The sequence below is a fragment of the Uloborus diversus genome, chromosome 7 (genome assembly GCF_026930045.1).
Source record: "Uloborus diversus isolate 005 chromosome 7, Udiv.v.3.1, whole genome shotgun sequence".
Classification (NCBI taxonomy): Eukaryota; Metazoa; Arthropoda; class Arachnida; order Araneae; family Uloboridae; genus Uloborus; species Uloborus diversus.
Genome location: NC_072737.1, coordinates 117,735,441 through 117,758,401, shown reverse-complemented (window position 1 = coordinate 117,758,401; position 22,961 = coordinate 117,735,441). Strand labels below are relative to the sequence as shown.

Genomic DNA, 22,961 nt, shown 5'->3' with positions numbered 1-22,961 from the left:
ATTGTATTATATATTATTTTATTGTTTTCTTTTTTCCAAACGTTTTTACGGACGTTTGACTGTATTTACTTCAGGTTAAGTTGATTGTGCATATTTAATTTGATTTTTTTTTCCGTTTTGCTGTATTTTCAATGCAGATTTTAATTTAAAACTGTTTCTTCTCGTGGGTGCGGATTGATCATTTTATATAAATTGCGTTTCGTATTTGAGCTAAATTCTTTTTTTCTACTTGGAACGGAGGAGCCGGATTTTCCTTTTGTTCTGAATATACTGAGTTTTTAGTTACCTTATTTTTCTGCTAGGTAGACGATAGAGTGTGATTATTGTTTAAATGTTTTCGTTAGAACGATTGTATTGCTAATCGATCGGAGTTCACTTCGCTTGCGGGCTGGGTTACAGTAACGTGGTCACTTATCAAGTTTAGGGATAAATAATAGAGTTGTTTAATTATTTTACATTTTGAACAAACTATTTATGTTATTTAAAGTCTTTTTCATTTGACGAAATATTTTGAATTGCAAAGAATATTTCTAGGCTTTCTGAAGTATGGGTACTCATTTTTGTACAAGAAACAGATTATTTTATATCAGAAAGGGGAGGGGGATCATTAATTCAAGGGAATTCCTTTAAACTCGTAGCACGAGCATCTTCATGCGGGCACAGTTAGTAATAAATAAAAAGAGTCTCAATATTTTCCAAATGACTAGTCGCACCAACGGTGGAATAGCCGGTGCCGGTTAATCCCACGGACTCGACGTAAGACATGCTAAATCTCCACTCTTCGCTTTCACGTTTTTAAGAAGCCGGTTTTACACAACTGCAGTAAGCAGAAAAAAAATTTTTTGTAGCTACTCAAATATTAAACTTTCTGCTTCCAACAAAGTACAATATTTCAAAAAAAAAAAAAAAACATTCAGAGATGGATTTTTAGTTAAATTCTAAACTAAAACAAGTCTATATTATTCATGCAATAAGCCACTTCCAAAACGTGTGTTTCTGAAAATTAGGTTACTATTGTTTGGGATCTTATCAATAATATTTGTAGTCATGATTGATTTTGATTTGGAAATTTTCTCTGAGATGAGGCTTTGTGGATTTTTTTTTTTTTTAAAGTTTGTAGAGATCGAAAAAAAAACACAATGATCGTCCACATCGCCATTATTGTGTGTAGGGATGGGTGAGAGACTAAACCTTGTTTTTTAAAAAAAACTGGGGGTGGGAAGCACATAATAAATTCCTTAGTTGCCTTTAGTTTTGGTTTCGGAATGAAAATTATAATTAAAATTTCAGTCTCAAACACTGAAAGGTTGAGAAACACTGCCATAGGCTTAACTTCAGCTGGGGCTGTTTAAGTATTACGTGGACAGAAAGGGGAGTTTGAGGGGTGCTTATTTTCTCTGCCAAGGGAGAAAGGGTTACAAAAGTTCTTAGGTAAACATCAAATAACGAAGCAGTTACAATGCAACAATAACAAGCGTAGGTGAAGAGCCTCCTGTAACATACAAAATGTCTAAAAAAATTCGAAACCAAAAGGAGGGGGGGGGGGTAGCTTTTGCTTATTTTTCCCACAAGATTGGCGAGGGTACAAAATGACCAAAATTATGCTTACGTAGTATTTAAATGGCTTCTTATTAGCTATATAGTAAAATTTAAAATGAAAGTATTCACATATAGAAGCACAAATATGAGGAATACATACTCATAATGATATTGCTGAGTCGAAGAACGAACAGAAATGAAAACTAAGTCAAAGTGTCGAATAACTATTGGCGGGACCGTCTCACAAGTACTCCTTTCAAACTACTAGCACGCCGTCATACCGGAAGCGACATTAGTACCGTGTATCGATCAATCTTCAATCTACCATTATCATTTCGGGCTTTGGCCAAGGATTCCCGGCCACTTCGCGAAATGGCCAGCCAAAGCAGAAAATACAATAATAATTGCAGGTATTTCGGGCTTTGGCCAAAACTCCTGGCCAATTCGCGAACTGGCCGCGTTTCGGGCTTTGGCCGTAACATATATTATTTCTGTGGATTATTTTTCTGTCTGTATGCGAGATCGTTTTTATTTCTTGAAGAATCCCCCCCCCCTCATTTTAAAACTTATCGGGCCGGCTAATGACGAAAAATAGACTTACGGTCTAAAAATCAATTTTTCGGAAACGCCTCTTGCTGCTGGAAAACTTTAATCTTGTCTGTAGTTCTTATGCAGATTTTTTTTTAAGCAAAATTCTAATACAATTATCCAATTTTTTTGTGTCACTTTCGTCAAAAAAAAAAAAAAGTTACAGTAAACCTGTTTTTATTTTAATTAAAATAAAGCTTAAAAGCACTAGTTGTTCAGTTAAATTGATAAGTTTTTTTTCTTTAGAGCTTTCGGTTATAAACTAGCTGAACTATGTAAGGCAATAAATAAATGCGATGGGAATACAATGCTACTTGCCGTTTCGACTCCTTTATGCACGCTACAGTAATTATTCAGATAAGTTGACTATTTATTGAAGGGTGTTCTTTCTTTCTTTCTTTTCTTTTTTTTTTTTTTTTTAAAGTTTTTTTTTTTTTTTTTTTTTTTTTTTTTTTTTTTTAAAAGCTTTGAGTCCGTTCACACCGCTAAGCATAATGTAAGTATTAAAAAAAATATTAGATTGAAAAATTCAGACCTCAAGGGAATCCTTTTTGCGCAGAAAAACTTTTTTATTGTGTGCTGAAATGTAGATTTTTCTAATTCTCTAGTGTTCGATTTTTTGTATAACTGAAAAAATACTAAACCAAATTGAAATTACGAGTTTCACGCAGTAATCCTTTAACTATTTATTCGAATACGATGTAAAATGTATAAAAAAAAACGGACTCAGTTCAACTAGTTTTGGTTTTGAATTTTAAGTGTTCTATTAAAAGAAAAAAGAAACATTTGCTGGGAGTCAAGCCGTAATAGTTAAAGCAGCCTGCTATGCGAAATTGTATGAATTTAAAAAAAATAAAAACACTTTTTTTCAATCTAATTTATTATTTCTCTAGAATGTTTGTTTCAATCGCTTCGCGAGATATTCCTCAATCCTTAATCAAATTCCATTTTTTATGAATATTTTACAGCGTATCATGCTGGCTAACGACAAAACATAGATGCATGGTATTTTTTCTTTTTGGCAAAAAGCTTTTTTTGATGTTTTTATTACACATTGCTTCAATGAATAGCATTCGAAAACGAAGGCGCAACTGTGATTGGTTGGAGTGCTCTGCTGTTAACTAGAATGTCGCCAGTTCGAATCCGCGCGTGCCAATGAATATCTCTTCACTGTTTCTTTTTTTTCCGTTAGATGCTCACATAGACAGGACTGTATTTGACACAACACGTTTTTTCACGAGTAACTCTGTCACACTTTTAATGATATTTTGTTTGCATTGAAAATACGTACAACCAAAAGGTGAGCGACTGTCACATTATCACTGCGTTGTATTTAACGAGGTTTTGTTGCTGATGTTTTTCAGTTACATGCTTTTTTTGTGCGTTTACTTTTCCCCGTTTACTTTTTTTCGATTCTTCTTCATTACGTTCTTTCTTTGAAATTTTTAAAGAGCGAAATGCCACATGAAACGATTTGAAGCACAGTGCGGAGTTCCGCACGGGTCGACTAGTGTAGAATATCAGTGAAATAAGAAATTTTTCAAAATTTGAGTTTTATTCAATGATCTAAAAAATTATTCAACATTTTTTCTAGTCAACATACATAAAATGTTATCATGAATTAAATTTGAACACAAATCAATGAAATGAAATTTTTTTGATAATTGCACATTGTTGAGCTTGCTGCTGCTCCAAAATAAATTCAATTTAGATGCCATTCATACACATAAAAAAATTAAAACATTTCCTTGTGTAAATTTTGCATTCTTTTTCGACTTTGCTTTACTCATTTTGAATCAGCATATTTGTTTAAAAGTTTTTACATGTCGAATGAAAAAGAAATCCTTTATAGTGGAGTGATCAGTTTTATTCGTTGTGACGTTTACGTTTGAGAACATGGTTGATAAAAAAAAACCTGTATGCTGCTTGAATTGATGAAAGATGGCAAGACATTTTAATGGAATGTGTAAAAGTAATATAAAACACTTTTTCAAGCAGTAAAATAAATCCATTTCCTTAACTCCTTGTAATAAAAAGTCACAATTAGAATAATCTTCAATTATTTTAAAATTTTCCTAAACTTGATGCAGGCGCGGATCCAGAGAGAGGGGACCCCTTAAGTTACCAAATATTGCCTAAAGCTGTATTTCAGGGACCTATATTTCAAAAAAAAAAAAAAAAAAAACGCCCCAGAAACCTGTTTGATCACAAAATTGCACTTTGACGCCCTTGCCAATAATGACTCCTCCAAAATCAGAAGCTGGATCCACCCCTGATTTGATGAAACGTAATTTTGGTAATGAAAATCACTTAAACATAGTTTGGGCAGTATTTTTAATACATGAAAGAGACTGGTAGAAATAGTATGTGAACGAATATCATTTTCGTTTAGGGGCTGTCCATAAATTATGCGTGACCCCCCTCTCACCATATTGTCCCACTTCACCATATCCACTCCCCTCACTTGTAACAAGTCACCCTATTTTTTATTAACCTATTGTAAAAAAAAAGCGTGTTGTCACATTTCTTACCCTCTCCCCCTCGAATGCGTGACATCATTTGAGGTAGTGGAACAAAGGGATGCAGGTGGCGAAATTAAAAATTTGGATATAACCAGTACTCATGGTAGGTGAACCTCTCCTCTGTCTTGGGGCAAGAGATGGTACTAGTAGCCCTGGTAGGTGCTGCTGTATAGCATGATTTAGAAAAAAAAAATCAATGAAAGCCTACCTAAGATCTGATCTTTAAACTCGCTTTACTCGAAACTTAAAATAGTCCACTTGTATTCCTTTGCTTCCAACTTCCTCATTTGTGGATAGCCCCTTAAAAGAGCTTAGTCATTGCAACGTAAACGAAAAATGTTAGCAGAAGGTTCATGTTCTTCAGTGGGGAGGGTAGAGAAACTTGTTACTTGTGTGTATATATATATATATATATATATATATATATATATATATATATATGCATACACTATATATTATCCCACACCTATCTGTGGAATTTCTGCCATTAATCGACGCGCAGCCCAATAATAAAGAAATAGAACAATAATGTGAATAAAATTTAGCGTCCTTAGAGTTGTCGTTAAAAAAACTTTAAAATAATGGGGTAGTTAGAAGAGAAACTTGTATAAAGATCTATTCATCCTAAAAATGTAGAATTTCGTCTTGTGTCCTGTGACATTAATAGAATACCGTAAGAATAACAAAAAGTACACAAGGAAATATTCTGACACTTCCTCTTAATAAAGAGTAGATCCGGAAAGTCTGGACTGATTTTCTGTACTAGCTTTGAAACTTTGACTCCTTTTTTGATTATAAAGTACGACTAACAAGACAATGACTACCACCAACAAGGCAATCGAAACGGAGACCATCGCCCAAGCCAAAGTTCTGTAAAGACTTTCTGCGCGTTTGTCTTGAATCAATGGACTGTTTGTTGGATTTGTCATGCCAGCTAGTGATGGAAGGTGCCTCGTCCACATGTCAACGGCACGCTGCTTGTAAAAGGATTCAGTTCGGAGGTCCCTTTCTATTCTGTAGTAGGATTGGGTTTCTGGTCGATAAGGTTCCCACTTCGGGTACTCATAGTTGACGAATTGTGGTGCTTCTCTGAAAGACAGGCCAGTTTATTGCATGTGTAGAACTTCAAAAGATTTGAAAGACAATAATGTCTACTAAATTTCTGCAATTTCAAACGTTTGAAAACAAATTCAACAATACCTATTCAAAAAATACCAATGAAATGATTCTTAGGTAGAGTCAAAGACAAAAACATTTTACAGTTTTGAAAGATTTTTTTTTCTTCCTTTATGTTTTTGAAAGTTTGGAAACTTTCACACTTCTAGTAGCGTTTTGGGATGCAAGTTGAATTTCGTTTAAAATAAAATAATGGTAGAAATATTTCATATATATTACCCAAAGAGCCCGTTCACATACAACGCGCGTTGAATTTCAGCGCGCGATAGTCCATCTACTTAACACTACAAAACGAGCTGATGTGTGTGTGCATCACATGACTTCCTTTTGCTCCGATTTAATGTCATTTCCCCATTATTGGCAATTTTAATGCGATTCAATTGTTTACTCTCTAAATATCACCAACAGTGGCCAAATTGAAATCAAACTAAAAAAAAAATCACCAAATTTGGCGACCAAAAGACTAGCGATATATCGCCAAGTGTCCGACAAGTTATAACACCACTTGAGTTTACATCGAAATTAATAATGATTTCCCCCCAAAAAGGGGCAAAAGACCCCCTAGGAACATCCGAATGCAACCAAGGTGCACAACTGGACCCCACTAACCTTCTACGTACCAAATTTCAACTTTCTAGGACATACCGTTTTTTAGTTATGCGAGATACATACGCACTTACACACATACGCACATACATACGTACATACGGACATCACGAGAAAATTCGTAGTAATTAACTCGGGGGTCGTCAAAATGGATATTTCGGGTGTCTGTACGTTTCTATGCATATATCCACGTGTGGTCGGTTCAAAACAAAACTCAACATTTATTCGGGGATGAGAAAAATGGAAATTAAGGTCGATTTTTGAGAGAAATTTTTTTCGCGAATACAATACTTCCTTTTTTGTAAAAGGAAGTAACAAATAATCTATGTATACTCAGTGCGCGTAAAGCTAGTTTACAAAATAGCAAGTGATCTCTGTAATGCGCATTAGCTCTGCGGTTGCGCTGCGTTAGCCCACTGCCTAGTCTAGAAGGCAGTGGTTATCCAGGGCTATGGAGTCTGAGGGAAAATGCCCGACACTGGTTCCGACACCGGGAATTTCAGAGCCTTCGACTGTGGCTGCTTTTACATCGAAATCAGTCCGATTCAGGCTCCGCAGCGCCGGAAGAGTTGCAGGCTCCTGGGAAAATGACCGACTCCGAATCTCAGGATTCTAAGGCTTGGACTTCCGTTTCCGCAGCCGTGGCGTCAGCAAGCGACATTCCAAGTCACCAGGTGAACGCTTCCACACGCACAATCACTTCACCAACGCACACTTTTTGAATACAGTATATCGCAAAAACATGAAATTTCGTGCTTCAAAAACGCTGAATTACTAATTTCATTTTTCTGAAAAAAAAATTGAGTTTTATTGTTTATCTTTATTATTTTTCTTTACAAATAATTTAGCAATAAATTAGCTTATAAGCACGCTGAATGAAAGTCATTAAAATCTGAAAAGCTCCATGAAATGAATATGAATATACCGTCTTAATCTTTGAATCATAATAAAAATTTCAAGTATCTAAAGACTATTACTTCATTTGAAGTGAAAGCCCAAATAAGTATCAATTTTTCACAGAAAAAACTAAGATTCATTCTTATTTGAAAAATACTCACCCAAACTTTGCGAAATCCGTCCATAATGAAACCATACGTCCGCTTACCAAATTGTCCAACAAAGAAGGTTGCCTTAATCCGTCCACATCCAGATTAAATAAATATAATAACTCATCGCCATGTGACACCCCTAAAAGTGATTTAAAAAAAAAAGGTTGGTATCAACGATATAATTACAGTATGAAAGAATACATTTAAAGTCTTTAAAAGCCATTAGGTTGTCCCAAAGCTAAACAGAATTACTATATTTTGGCAGGAGTTGTAAGATTTTTCTCTAACATAACAGTTGACATTTCTAACGTTTCAATGAATGAAAAATGTTGTGTAAATTTTGATTGACCTAAAGAAAGTTTCTTGATCCCATCGTGCATTGCTTTATTAAATAAAGTCCATGGTTGGTAACCATTTCTTTAAGAATATTGTTTTGCATCTCAATTTTGCCCACAAAAAACGAGCATTACCAAGCGGACCGTCAACTGTATATTACCTACTGTATGATAAAAGCAAGTGCATAATTGAATTTCAGCATTAAAAAATTACTTGAAAGATTTTTTAGCCAAAAGTTCAGCATTAAGGGATGTACAACTGATACTTTTTTCTTTTTTGTAGACTTGATATGATCATTACTACTTTTAAAATCATTTCTTTTTGTGGAGAACATACATTTTTAATAACTTTTGCTTAAATATCTTTCTGCTGTTTTCAACGTTTTTCCTTCTTAAAAACTGCCGTGTAAAATATAAGTTACAATGCAGTTGAAATGTGTGGGTGAAATAGAACTAGTGTCCCATTGTTCTGTCGCCGCTTTCAATGAGCTGAGATGTTAATCAAGATATTCTTACAATACAAATACAAACGTGACGACCAGCAACAGGCTCTGGGCCCAGCTAGACTGGTCCTAGTCAATTTACGATCTCCAGTGAAGATCAATGGCTCTCTTAAATCTATCTACTCCCTTGCTCATTACCACATCTTCCGGTAAACTGTTCCAAGTTTCCACTACCCTGCTAAACTAATAATTTTTCCTAATATCCATGTTAGCCTGAGATTTAAATAGCTTAAAACAATGACCCCTTGTCCTGTTTTCAGTGCTAAACTTTAGCCCCGTAACATATTTCATTTTAATAAATTTAAACAACTGAATCATGTCCCCTCGGTCTCTTCTTTGCTCAAGACTACATTTTTAGCATTCTAAGCCTGGAATCGTAGTCTCAATGAGAAAGTCCATTTATGAGCCGTGTAGCCCGCCTTTGAACCCTTTCCAATACATTAATATCTTTCTTATGATAAGGAGACCAAAACTGAACAGCATACTCCAAATGAGGTCTTACCAAACTTCTATATAAGGGCAGAAGAACTTTAGATTAACCTGGATCAAATTAGAATTACCTGGATCAAAATAAGCTAGAGGCGTTCCATAATCTATTTCAACAAGGCTGTTCTCTCCTCTGTACTCGAATGTATACATGTACACCTGAGCACCGGTAGCTGCATAGTTATGTACTGTGATATCGTTGCAAGCGACAAACATGGCATCAGTCGACATCTGAAATAAAAAGAATGACTTAAGATTTTTAATTTGTTCTACTCAAGGGATTCATTACATTACAAGCTCTTTTAAAAGGAGATGAATTTTTGATTAAGAATTTTCACTCCTGCTTGGCAGAAAATTTACAGAAGACACATGACTATAGTTGTTGGACACTTGGCTATATGCTCATGAATGTCTTGTACTCAATGTGGATTTAAAAAAAAAGTTGACTATTATTTTCAAATTGCTAAAAGAAATTCGAGCAAGAAGTTTCCTCGATGAGCCATTTACATTTATTTAAGTCTTATGATTCCAAGTTGATGTTTCCATTCCCTTCCCTCACACAAAAAAGTAAGTAAATATACAGATAAAAATCGATAATCATACTTAACTTATACTCCGGAACAATAGTACACAAAATCTTACATATATTTCACATTTTTAAGAAAATGTCACAAAAGAATCTTTTCCTTCTTGACTACTTTCCATTATTATGTTTAATTTACTGGCGGCAGTAAAGTATCTGGCATTCTATACAGTGCTTGGCATGAGAAGCAGGTAATGTTTCTAATGCCTGGCCTAGCCATTGTATAGAATGCTACACTTCGTACATTATTACTGCATAAGATAAATAGGTGTTGAAAAATTGTATAAAACAACCTTCTGCATTTATTTTGCCAGAATTTTTCATTGTTTAATGCACAATAAAAAAAAAAAAAAAAACTGACAGTAAAAAAAAATATTGCGTTCACATTTAGGGGATAGTGAAGCAAAGTGAAATAGTAAATAGCTTACCTTTTTCAAAATTAGCAAAGTGAAAATTTGCTTCGAAAATTGCAATACATAAAGAGGAAACAATGTATTTATCATAAAACTTGCATTAAAATATTATTTTTCCTAATTGGTTGTGAATTTTTACTATAAAAAGGGGGGGGGGGGGAGAAAAAACAAGGATGAAACTGGACAATTTTCACAAGAAAGATTTTAAAAATATTTTCAGTCCCTGGCATTCTTTTGCATTTTGACGTCTTGAATTCAAATCATGGTGTTCGCGATCACGAATTGCGATAGGACCCCATTCGTTGAGTTTTTTGTTTCCAAAAATGGCATTGAAAGGAAATGGAGAAAAAATTTAGACCCCTTTATAATGACTGGTGACTTTCTAAATTAGGTAATGCGAGACATATCCATAAAAAAGAAATATACATTAGGATGCGGTAAAAAATATATGTTTATTATGGCTAATTTAATAAACTTATCAGAAAGATTATATATACAGCGCATATCGTTATGGTATTTTTTTTTTTTTTCACTATTAAATGATGGGAATTAGTAATCTGGAAATTTTGTATTTAGCTTAAGTTTTTCAAAAAGTAATAGGTGATTTTCCTGGGAGAAAAAAACCCACACCTGTTTTCTTTAAATGTAAAATCTGCTTAAACTAGGCTTTGAATGAATGCAGACGATTTGTAATCATGACGACGAAAATTAGTTTCTGTAAATCTTTACTAATAATAAAGCTGAAAGTCTCTCTGGATGTCTAGATGTCTGGATGTCTGTGACGCGCATAGCGTCTAGACCGTTCGGCCGATTTTCATGAAATTTGGCACAAAGTTAGTTTGTAGCATGGGGGTGTGCACCTCGAAGCGATTTTTCGAAAATTCGATGTGGTTCTTTTTTTATTCCAATTTTAAGAACAAAAATATCATAAATTACGAAATTATCATAACGTGGAACCGTAACATGGGCACAAGCCAATTGGCGAGATACGAAATTATCATAACGTGGAACTGTAACGTCGGTACAAGCCAATTGGCGAGAAAATTCACCATACATTATTTGTAAATATACAGGCAAACCAAAAGACCTTTAATTTTTCTATTACGGGCGAAGCCGTGCGGGGGCCACTAGTAACTAATAATAAAGCTGAAAGTCTCTCTGTCCGGATCTCTGTGACGCGCTAAGCGCCTAGACCGTTCGGCCGATTTTCATGAAATTTGGCACAAAGTTAGTTTGTAGCATCGGAGTGTGCACCTCGAAACGATTTTTCGAAAACTCGATGTGGTTTTTTGCTATTCCAATTTTAAGAACAAAATTATCATAAGATGGACGAGTAAATTACGAAATTATCATAACGTGGAACCGTAACATCGATACAAGCCAATTGGCGAGAAAATTTACCACACATTATTTGTAAATATATAGGCGAACCAAAAGAACTTTTAATTTTTCTATTACGGGCAAAGCCGTGTTGGTACCACTAGTAAATATTAAAAACAAAGAGATTGGCTTATTCTCTTCATCATGGTAATCTAAAAAATCATAAAAGCATAAAAAACGGTCAGATAAGATAAATAAAAATTTGTCGTAAAAAAAGAAAAAAAGAAAGCCAATTAGCGTAGTTGCGCTTGTCCATTAATTTAAAAAAAAAATGTTTTATCTTCATTCTTTAGTACTTACATTTATGAAAGGATGTAACACTTGAGAAACATTGGAATGATTGATGCGATTAAAATACTCGAAAACCATGGTCTCTGCTACTGAATCCACATTTCCTCTGATGTTAGTAGTTGTTAGAACGAACATAGGTAACAGGTGTGTTCTCAAGAAGCTTGGATTTTCTCGTAGAGCGTCGCGGTATGTATTAAGAAGCACTAGAAAGAAAATATCACTTTTTTAAAGGTTGAAGAACAACTGTTAAAAAGTTTTAATATCATTCTTAATGTTACGGAATAACTTTTACGTAATATCATGGCAAGTAGTAACAGGAAATAACCAATGTTTTATAGCACAAAAATCGTCGCCTCAGAGCAACTGTAGGATATTTTACTGTTATTTCTGGGATTATATGTCTTACTGTTGCTCTGAGGCGATGATATAAAGATTACTGCTAAGGTGGGTTATTTCCTACTGCTACTTTTCGGCACAAAGGTAGTTATTTATTCCTTCATGACATTTTGTGTCAAAAAAAAAAAAAAAATAAAATAAAATAAAATAAAAAAAAAAAAGAAACTACCCGATACCCAACCCAAAAGAAAGGGTCGGATTTGGATGGGACTTTCTGGGCTTGAAGTATCAAGTATCCGTAGATTTTACCGACATTCAACAAGAAACGAGCTAATGTGTGCATCACATGACTTTCTTTTACTCAAATTTTAATGTCATCTTCCCATTATTGGCAATTTTGATGTGATTCAATAGTTTACTCTCTTAATATCACCACCAGTGACTAAATTGAAACCAGATTTTAAAAAAATCGCCAAATTTGTCGCCAAGTTGGCGACAAAACTTGGCGACCAAAAGACTGGTGATATATTGCCAAGTGTCCGCTAAATTATAACACCACTTGAGTATACATCGAAATTAACAATGATTTCCCCCCAAAAAGGGGCAAAAGACCCCTTTAGAAACATCCGAATGCAACTAAAAGGGGAGGTGCACAACTAGACCCCACTAGGAGTCTACGTACCAAATTTCAACTTTGTAGGACATACCGTTCTTGCTTTATGCGGCATACATACGCAAATACGCACATACGGACGTCACGAGAAAAGTCGTAATTAACTCGGGAAATGTCAAAATGGATACTTCGGGTGTTTATACGTTCTTAGGCACTTATCCGCGTGTGGTCGGGTTGAAAAAAAAAACTCAGCATTAATTCGGATGTGAGCAGAATGGAAATTAAGGCCGAATTTTGAGTGAAATTTTTTTCGCGAATACAATACTTCCTTTTTTGTAAAAGGAAGTAAAAATGCTCTTTCGAGAAAATTCCAAACCAACATTTTTTTTTTTTTTTTGAATCACCCCTTACATAGACAACAAGTTTTCAGCAATGGCGGATGAAAAACTTTTTGTTGATCTAAATGTTCGGACACATTTTTCAAAGAAGTAGGGTAGACCGGGGCACGTTTACGCAGTGCCCTTTTTTCAAAACGAATTATAACTGGAGAGCCAACAGTCATAACAGATTGATGCTGCTCTCTAGCAGATATCCTCACTCTTAGATATCTTTTGAAAACACCGTGAAAATTGTAACTCCCTATCCTTAAAACAGTTTTAGAAAAAGGTACATACATTTTATGGATTTAAAATTACGCATCTACGGGGTATCAGCTCTCCTTAATGAAAATGCTGGTTGGGAAATCTATTGCCTATTTTACATGTTCCAAGATATGATAGTTCTTCCACAAGTTGCGTAACAATGTAAAAAATCCACCTAAGAGTAAATTTAGCCATCAAAAAACATTAAAAGTTTGGGGAAATTATCACAGATTTTAACACTTATCACGTTTTCAAAAGTTTCTTAATGATTTTTATCTTTACTAATAATAAAAAGCTGAAAGTCTCTCTGTCTGAATGTCTGGAGGATGTCTGTAGGATGTCTGGATCTCTTGGACGCGCATAGCGCCTAGACCGTTCGGCCGATTTTCATGAAATTTGCCACAAAGTTAGTTTGTAGCATGGGGGTGTGCACCTCGAAGCGATTTTTCGAAAATTCGATTTTGTTCTTTTCTATTTCAATTTTAAGAATATTTTCCGGAGCAAAATTATCATTAGATGGACGAGTAAGTTACGAAATTATCATAACGTGGAATGGGAGAACGAATGAACATAGCCAATTGGCGAGAAATTCGTCATCCATTATTCGTAAATATACAGGCGTACCGAATGACCTTTTAATTTTCAACGACGGGCAAAGCCGTGCGGGTATCACTAGTGGTATATATTTCACTACAAATACGTAAAAACACTTTTCAATGGTTGAAGTTTTGGTGAAATCACTAAATTTAAGGCAATAATTGTTCTCCATTTCCTACAATAACAATACGGCCAAAAAGCAATAATTCCTATTTTATGGCTTCCAAAACATTGGTGAGAGTTAAAAAAACCACGGCTGCGGAGTCGGAAGGAAAAAAAACCAACTCCGACTCCGGGATTTTGAAACGCCCGACTCCGACTCCGGTTGTTTTATTTATTTATTTTACTTTAATTTTTCAATTCACCTTCCCCTCACCCCCCATCTGAAGTGGGAAAAACCTCTATACAGAGATTGAAATATCAATCCCATTTTTTGAAATTTAAGCGTAGCATTTTATTGTAAACCTAAGATGCATACAACGTCAGAAATTTAACTTGAAAATCAAATTTTTCCAATAATTATGATTTTAAAATTGAGATCACATAATCATTCCATTGGTTAAACAATTGAAAAGGAGAGAAAGAAAAAAAAAAAAACGCTTTTCTTGCTAAGTCAAGAAACCTGTCTTGAGTTGAGGCGGTCCGCCCCGGCTGATACCATTGGTGGGTGAGACCCCAAGTTAATTTCGGAGTAATTAAAAAAATAAACATACTTTATTTCTGAAAAAATCTCCAATAAATCTGAAATTATATTTCATCTATAAAATCGTCTAGAGGAAATTTTACAGAAAATGCGGCGATATTCAGCTTGGTACAAATGGCTTTTATTTTTCCTACGATTCTTCTTCGCTCAGTTTTTAATTTTAATTTTATTGGCTGCTTTAGAATTAACTTTAATATGAAGATTTTAAGATAAACTGCAATTATTGAGTGTTGTAACAAAGAAATCATATAGGGTAGACCGGGGCACGTTTACGCAGTGCCCTTTTCTCCAAGCGAATTATAACTGAAGAGCCAACAGTCATAACAGATTGATCTTGCTCTCTAGTTCATATTCTCACAAGTTTTTGAGCATCAGTCTAGCTTCGGTCTAGCATGCAGGAAGAATAATCTGTTTTCTACCAAGTCGAGTAACTTTTGAGTTAAAAGTTTTGAAGCTTTTTGAGAATAAATAATACTTACTTAAGAAAGAACAAATATATAAAAATTAGCAAAATTTTATCCTTTTTTGAGAATCGCACTTGTATGAACTGAAATGTTATTAAATTTTTTTGCACGTTGAAAATAAATCCAAGCTTGACGTCGGGGCAAGTTTACGCGTTGACTTCTGAGCACCTTTATATACGCACGTTCTTACAGTGTCTTACTTGGAAGTAAGCACTTAGTCTACTGTGTCTTACTTAGAAGTAACGTGCCCTGACGCTTTTTTCGCTCCAAACTGTCTCAAAATGTTTTAGTATTTTCAGGCTATTTAGTTTTGAAAATCACCATTTAATTTTTAATGAAGTTAAAATTCGTATCTTATAACTTACAACCATGTAGTGCTGTCTTCACGCCCGTTCAACTTTTACTTTATACATTATTTCAATCTGCAATAAATTTGCTTTATTTTAACGATGGTAAGATATTTATTGACATTGAAGAGAAGAACAAAGTAAAACATTTTATTAAGATATCAAGATAATGGAGCATTGATAACAAGATAGGTGGAAAATCAATATGGTAGCACACTACGGTTGGATACTACAAAGACAACACCCACGTATCTTAAGCTGTGTTTTACAACTAATGGTAGATGATTTAATCGATATAACTTTTTCATGACTCAAATGTTTCAGGACTGTTTTATCAGAAAAGAGAGAGACATTTTTTGAATATACTTTTTCGATAGATTTAATGCATGTTTCGAACATACTTATCCTTTATCAATTGCGCAAGATGCCAAAATGTTTATTCAATCTGGGACATCATCGTCGTTGAGGTTTTATAAAGAAAGAACGCAGGTAGGTAACACACGAAATCCAAATGTATATTTTTGTTTTGAATTCTTTTACATAAATTATCATTCCAGCTCCAGTAACTAAACTTACATGGATAGAAGAAGGCTCCTTCGTCCTTGTTGATGCCCGCCATCAGAGGAACTCGTCGGAAATTTCCTGCATTCAGGAGATTTTGGGGAGTATCAGGGAGGAAAGCGTTGTCTCCCGCTTTCTCTACAACAGGAACAGACCGAAGAGGGTAATCTCCGAATATCTGTTAAAAATTTTTCATTATTAAGTAACATATAACATGGCAGTTTATGTCAGAAGAAGAGATGAAAACAGTCCGAAAAAAACCGGAAAATTTTGGAAAAAAACGAAAAAAAAAAAAATCCGAAGAGATTTATTTCCGATTCGGAAAAATTGAATTTTTCCAACTTTTCAGGAAGCTTTAACTGAAATTTTCAGCAAAAGTGATAAAATTAGTAGATCTCATACTTAAATTCTGATGCTATTTCCTTCTCTCCCCACTCCCTCCTTGTATGTTAAAATACTGTCTAACTTTGATAATGCAAGTTGTTGTATGATAATAAAATTTGCATATATAGATAAAAAACACATCGACTTTATTGTTTATATTTTTTATCTTGATAACTTTTTAAAATTTACCTTACATTTTTACTTTCTTCTATATCTAATATATAGAAAAAAGTATTGGATTCGTGCAAATTTTCGAATTTCGAATTTTGACGGATTCGAACGTTTTGAGGTGTGCTGAGTCCATTCCGACTATTTTTGGAAACTGTGTGTGTGTGTGTGTGTGTGTGTGTCCGTGTGTCACGTTTGTGTTTGACCAGTTTTTTGAGGCCGCTCTTCAGCAAAAACTACCGCATGAAATCGAACGAAATTTGGTACACATTTGTGCCCCTATGTGCACTTGTGCCCATTGGTTGTTGGCGCGAATTCCTCCAATGGGTGTGGAGCAATGGGACGTTTTTTGAGTTACGCGTGCTTGCTATTCCTCAGGAAGTAACTGGCGGAATCAAACAAAATTTGGTCCATATGTTGCCATTAACAGGAACAGCTGCTGATTCAATTTTGGTGTCAATAACTCAAACGGGGGTTGAGCTATAGAACGTTTTTGGTCGTCAATGTGACTGCTGTATCTCAAGAAATAACGAACGGAATGAAAGAAAAATTTATCGGCAAGTAGCCCTTAGTGGGTATAAGAGCTGATTTTATTTTGGTGATGTCAACAGCTAAAAAGGGGGTAGCACAATCGCCCGTTCTTTTTTTCCATTGTGAGTGCCCTATCTCAAGAAGTAATGCGACGTTCTGCTTGAAATTTGGAATATATGTGAATCCATATGTACACAGGCTTTGGTTCAATTTTGACGCCAATCGCTCCAAGAGGTGTTGATTTTTTTTGAGCAATCACGATTGCTTATTGCTTTCATTTGACTGTTTTTGGCGTCCTTTGACTTTATTTTCCCACCCCCACCCTCCGCCCCATCACCGTCGACCGGCTCCTCACGATGCTGCTCCTCAGCGAAAGCCGTCTCCAGGTTGCATCCATGTCCTACACACACGCGCATACATACACAACTACACACACACGCGCATACATACACAACTACACACACACACGCATACATACACAACTACTCACACACGCGCATACATACACAACCACATACACGCACACAGACACACATACACACACACACAAACACATACATAAACACACACACATACGTACAGAAACCAACACATACACACACAAAAACACACACACATACGTACAGAAACCAACACATACACACACAAAAACATACACACACATACACACAACTTCCCACACATTCATGCCTGCACACAGACACAAATACATATTCCTACACACATATACACATACCTCCCCACACACACACATTCATACACACATCTACCCACACACTTATGCCAGCACACAGACACAAACACACATGCCTACACACATACACATACCCCCACACACAAACACACACGCCTACATACACACACTCGTGATTGCGAGAAACATAATTTGAATTCAAGATGTCAAATTTCAAATTAATTTTTATTTATTTTATTTTATTTATTATTATTTTTTTTTTGCGAATAAAAATAGCTTTATTAATGCAACAATAAGAAAGATAAATCGTAATAGATTGTCGTCTGCGTACTTCTCGTGATTTTAATTGCATGGAAATGATCGGAAATATTATCTCAATGATTTAAAATTTTTAACTGTTGCCATCTTATGTTTGTTAACAAATAAAATATTTGTAATTAATTCAAGCAAGGCTTTTTAAATAACTTTCAATTTTCGCTCTTTGCTTTGCTTTTGCAATAATTCAGACATTGAGATGGTCGTAAAGTTTTTGCATGTGTAATTTTGTTTTTGTTGGGAATATTGCTTCCTCGTCAAGCATGGGGAGGGATCAGAAAAAAAAAAAAGAAAAATATAGAAGAAAGTTTCGTGATGGCCACAACATACTACTTAAAAATATGTACAGAAAATAGATCAATTTTTTTGAAGAAAATTACAAATTTTAGGTCTGCTCGACACCTAAATATTTTCTGATTTGGATAAATATTTTTGTGGTACATGTGCGGCTAGAGGCATTCTTTTATAAACATAAAGTTTCAAACTTCTAAAAAAAAATATTTTTTTTCGATTCGATCTAATACACATTGTTGGTTCACACTTTCAAGCGCCTGACGGCACGGGTTGCCATTGTTGAAATTGTATGATTTTTTTTTCATTTTTTTTTGACCTAAAAGGAAAAATATAAGAGGGTGTGCGACTTGAAAAATCGACTTATCGACTTTCGTTGTTTTTTTTGGGGGGGGGGGAGGGGGGAGGGATGGAACGGACACCCTAATACCTATTTTTTTATTAACTTTTACATTCCATTTAATAAAATCCAACTAACTTTTACATTACACAGCACAAAACTTAAATTTAAATAAAAAGTTTTGAAAAAATACAGAATTTCATTATTATAAATTAACATAGCGATACATTAAATACCATTTTTTAAAAAAATTCTGCATACTTTGCCGTGCTAAGAACAGAAGCGGAATTTGTAGTTGAGCTTAAACTGAGATAGTGCGTTTTAAAGTTTGGCTCTTCCATATATTTGATTCAGATGTCATTATTATTATTTTTTTTTCAGAATTTTTCTAAAAAATAGTTTTTGATAAAATGACCCTAAAACATTTCATTTATTGAGCAAAAGGCGAAACAGAGAACAACTTGGTTATATTAACTCAATTTTGTTCAAAAGTGCAGGTATGACTACTTTTACTGCTGTGCTTACCACGGCCGTACAGTTAACTGAAACTCTAGCGTGAGTTTTGGTTCAGCTTTAGAAACCATTACGCAGTTTTGGTTTAGTTTTTTGGTTGGAAAGGTAAAGGAAAACCAATTTAGTTTTGAGTTGAGCCTTAGACTGGATTGGAAAAAATCGAAACTCAAACGCTTTCATTTTCAGACAGTAAAGTTACATTGCAAGGGAGGAAAATCATCCTTATTTTTCTTTCAAACAATATGAATCATATAACGAATAAATACCTTTGTGCTGAAAATTCAATTGTGTAAGATGAAAAGGAATCAACAACACTACAACCAGTCATCTAAATGAACTTGAGCTTTGATTAAGAGCAAGAAAATGTTTAAGATGAAAATGAATTAACATCACTACTACTAACTGCTATCTAAATAAACTTCAGCATTTTTTAAGAACAGGAAAATGTATAAGATGAAAATGAATTAAAATCACTGCGATCAATCATCTTAGTAAACTTGAGCATTAATTTGTATCAAAAAATTTTTTAAGATGAAAATGAATTGAACTTCATTACTACCGATCAACGAAGTGAACTTGAAAATTAATTAAGAACAAGAAAATGCATAAGATGAAAATGAAATAACATCACTACTACTAATTACTATCTAAATAAACTCGAGCATTTTTTAAGAACAGGAAAATGTATAAGATGAAAATGAATTAACATCACTGCGACCAATCATCTTAGTAAACTTGAGTATTAATTAAGAACATAAAAATCTTTAAGATGAAAATGAATTGACATCACTACTACCAATCATCTAAGTGGACTTGAAAATTAATTTAGAACACGAAAATGCATGAGATGAACATGAATTAATATCAGCACTACCAATCATTAAGTGAACTTGAGAATTAGTTAATATCAGGAAAATGAGCTAGAACTCTTTTAAAGGTAAATACTGAGACATTTCTTTGATCTGGTGCCGCATAAAAAATTTCGAATCCGCTACAGTGAGGTTAATAGGAGAAATAAAGACTTTACTGAACTGTCCCATAGGTATTGATTCATGTGGAAGATTTAAGATCACGATGTATTTAACGTGCCTTCAGTCATCATCAGTTAATACGGAGGATCATCGACCAGCTGGCATCGAACTATCCAGTTACGAGCCTTGCCGATCAGGCCATCTCGGGCCCACCAATGTGTAAAAAAGATTATGAACACGGGTCAGTCCGGAAAAAAAAAGAACTATCCAAAAAATGAGCCCTTTTAGGAATACTCTACCTTGTTATCTTTCTGCGCTTTTAGAATATCTAGTATTGGTTTTTGACGCATGCAATCTACTAGTGATGAGGAATCTGTTGGACAGCTGAGCCGTTGCGCTACCTCTCGGGCAAAGTTGTAAGGATCACCTTCTAATGCCCAATCACACAATGCAGAACCACTTTGCATGATGGCTCTATTAAATAGCCCTGCAATGAAGAAAAAAGAAAACACATTGTGTTATTAAGTTTTAACTACATATTGTATGGTTTAGAAACAAAAGCAATTTTTTGTTTTGCGAAACAAGTTCAGCATAGTAAAAACGATATTCACAAAATAAAAACAGTACTATCAAAATGTACTCTATTTAAGTAAATAAAATATGACTTTCTTCTGTCAAATGACAGGAAATGTTAAGGCGTTATTTCTTTTATTTTACAGGAAAATAATTAATTACAATTTTCTCCGCATATCTAGATTAGGATTTGATGCAAGAAATGGGAAAGGTCAGCAAAACTCTCGAAAAATAATTAAGAGCCGTCAATGGTCTGCTCACCGAGATATCCTCAACAAACGGCTTTGTCTGTTGCAGATCTAGTTTTCAGCTTCTACTAATATTTTTTGATATGCGAGTGGTGAAAAAAAAAGAACTAGAAAAAATCCTATTGGGAAGTATACTTTTACAAATACAAATGTGACGACCAGCAACAGGCTCTGGGCCCACCTAGGCTGATCCTAGTCAATTTATAAGTCCTCAATGAAGATCAATGGCTCTCTTAAAGCTATCCACCCCCTTGCTCATTACCACCTCTTCCGGTAAGCTGTTCTAAGTGCCCACGACCCTACTAAAGAAGTAATTTATCCTAATTTCCAGGTTAGCCTTAAATTTGAATAGCTTAATACAATGTCCCCTTGTCTTGCTTTCCGTGAGAAAAATTAACCGTTAACATCTTTCATTTTGATTCATTTGACACATGATTCATTTTGACAACTAAATCATGTCCCCTCTGGCGCTCCTTTGCTCCGGGCTATACATATTAGGCCTATTAAGTATGTTTTCATAGTCTAAATCTGAAAGTCCTCTCACTAGTCTAGTATCACTTCTTTGAACCCTTTCAAATACAGAAATATCTTTCCTGAGATAAGGACACCAAAACTGAACAGCATACTCCAAATGAGGTCTTACTAAACTCCTATATAACGGCAGAAGAAAATTCTTAGATTTGTTTGAAATAGATCTATTGATAAAACCAAGCATTCAGTTGGCTTTGTTACTTGCAGTGCTGCACTGTTGACTGAACTTGAAATCCTGATGTATTAAGATACCCAGATCAATAACGTTTTCTGCCTGACTAATGATCGAACCCTGTAAATAATAATTTGTACGCTTATTTCCATGACCTAAGTGTAGCACTTGATAGTTCCCTACATTAACTGTCATACCCCACCTATCCGCCCATTTAGTAATATGATTTAAATCGTCTTGAAGCTGTTTTACTCGTTCCTCATTCCTTACAATACTTATAACTTTTACATCATCAGCAAAACAATTTATGTTTCCAGAAATGTTTTCATCAATGTCATTCATAAAAATAATAAACAGAAGATGCCCTAAAACTGATTCCTGAGGAACCCCGCTTAAGACATCATTCCATTTAGAATGATTTCCTCTCACAACTACTCTTTGTTTCCTTCCAGTCAGCCTATTCCTCTCCTCTTATTCCTATAATAGCTAGTTTGCTGAGAAGAGCAACATGCGATACCTGATCAAAAGCTTTTTGAAAATCAATATAAACAACATCCATAAACCTTTTTGGGCTAGTACGCATTGTCAGAACAGTATTTGCTTACGTTTTAAGGAATTTTACACTAGTGCCCAAAGTTGATGCAATGTTTTTTGTTTGGCAGAAACACTTCATTGTTCTACGGCTAATACTCGCCATTACATTGTTGCTGATGGATAACTCCACCACATCTTTTTAGGCTAAGCAAGGAGCTCCCAAACTTTTTCGATTCGCGGCACCCTTTGAGAAATTAGAACTTTCTCACTGCACCCTAACCTATCTCTGTTATATTATGTTGATTGATACTGTGGACATTTGGCGGCAGCCTTGCTTCTCTCTACCGCACTCACTTTGGGAACCCGTGGGCTAAACGATCTAATGTTGATTTCACACCAATTGTAAGGCAAAATACGCTTGCTGCTGTGTTGCAATAGAATAATCGTATGGATAAATACACTGCCGTGGGCAGGTGAAGGGCAGTGACTGCAAATTTTACATCTTTCAGTTTTTTCATCAATTGTACGTTAGCTTTATTGCACAAGCTAGGTCATTTGGTTGCCGCTGAAAACAAATCGGAAAAAAAAACCGTTTAATTCCAACTATTGTTAGTGTTGAATCCAAAACGCGTTTCTTCAAGTATCTCGAAGACTCATTTCAGCAAATACTGCTGTTTACCTGCCCATGGCAGTATAAGTTATCGATACCGTATTACTTCGGAGTGCAATCAACAAACCTGGAGGAAGTAATTTTTAGTGACGGAATAAAAATGCGATTAGCAAACGCTTGTAGCGTGTTATTAAAATATTGCAAAACCAATGAAATATGCCGAAAGGACAAAAGCTCTGCGATAAACTTTTTGCAACCATCAATGCTGTATTGAAATGGGAATCGTGAAGAATAATTGAATATCCATCTGTCTCTCTTACTTTATGTGTGTGGAGGGGGGAGGGGGAAATAGC

General features: G+C 34.8%; 1 protein-coding gene across 1 annotated transcript in view; it reads right to left on the bottom strand.

Annotated features, from left to right (window-relative positions):
- Positions 1 to 5,032: 5,032 nt before the first annotated feature.
- Positions 5,033 to 22,961, bottom strand: part of LOC129227029 (esterase FE4-like) — a 56,302-nt gene continuing 38,373 nt past the window's right edge. Inside the window, 7 exon segments of the mRNA XM_054861664.1 lie at positions 5,033 to 5,581; positions 5,584 to 5,738; positions 7,490 to 7,619; positions 8,879 to 9,035; positions 11,481 to 11,674; positions 15,749 to 15,911; positions 20,240 to 20,427. Of these exon segments, the coding sequence (XP_054717639.1) occupies positions 5,442 to 5,581; positions 5,584 to 5,738; positions 7,490 to 7,619; positions 8,879 to 9,035; positions 11,481 to 11,674; positions 15,749 to 15,911; positions 20,240 to 20,427 (1,127 nt within the window). The 3' untranslated portion in view covers positions 5,033 to 5,441.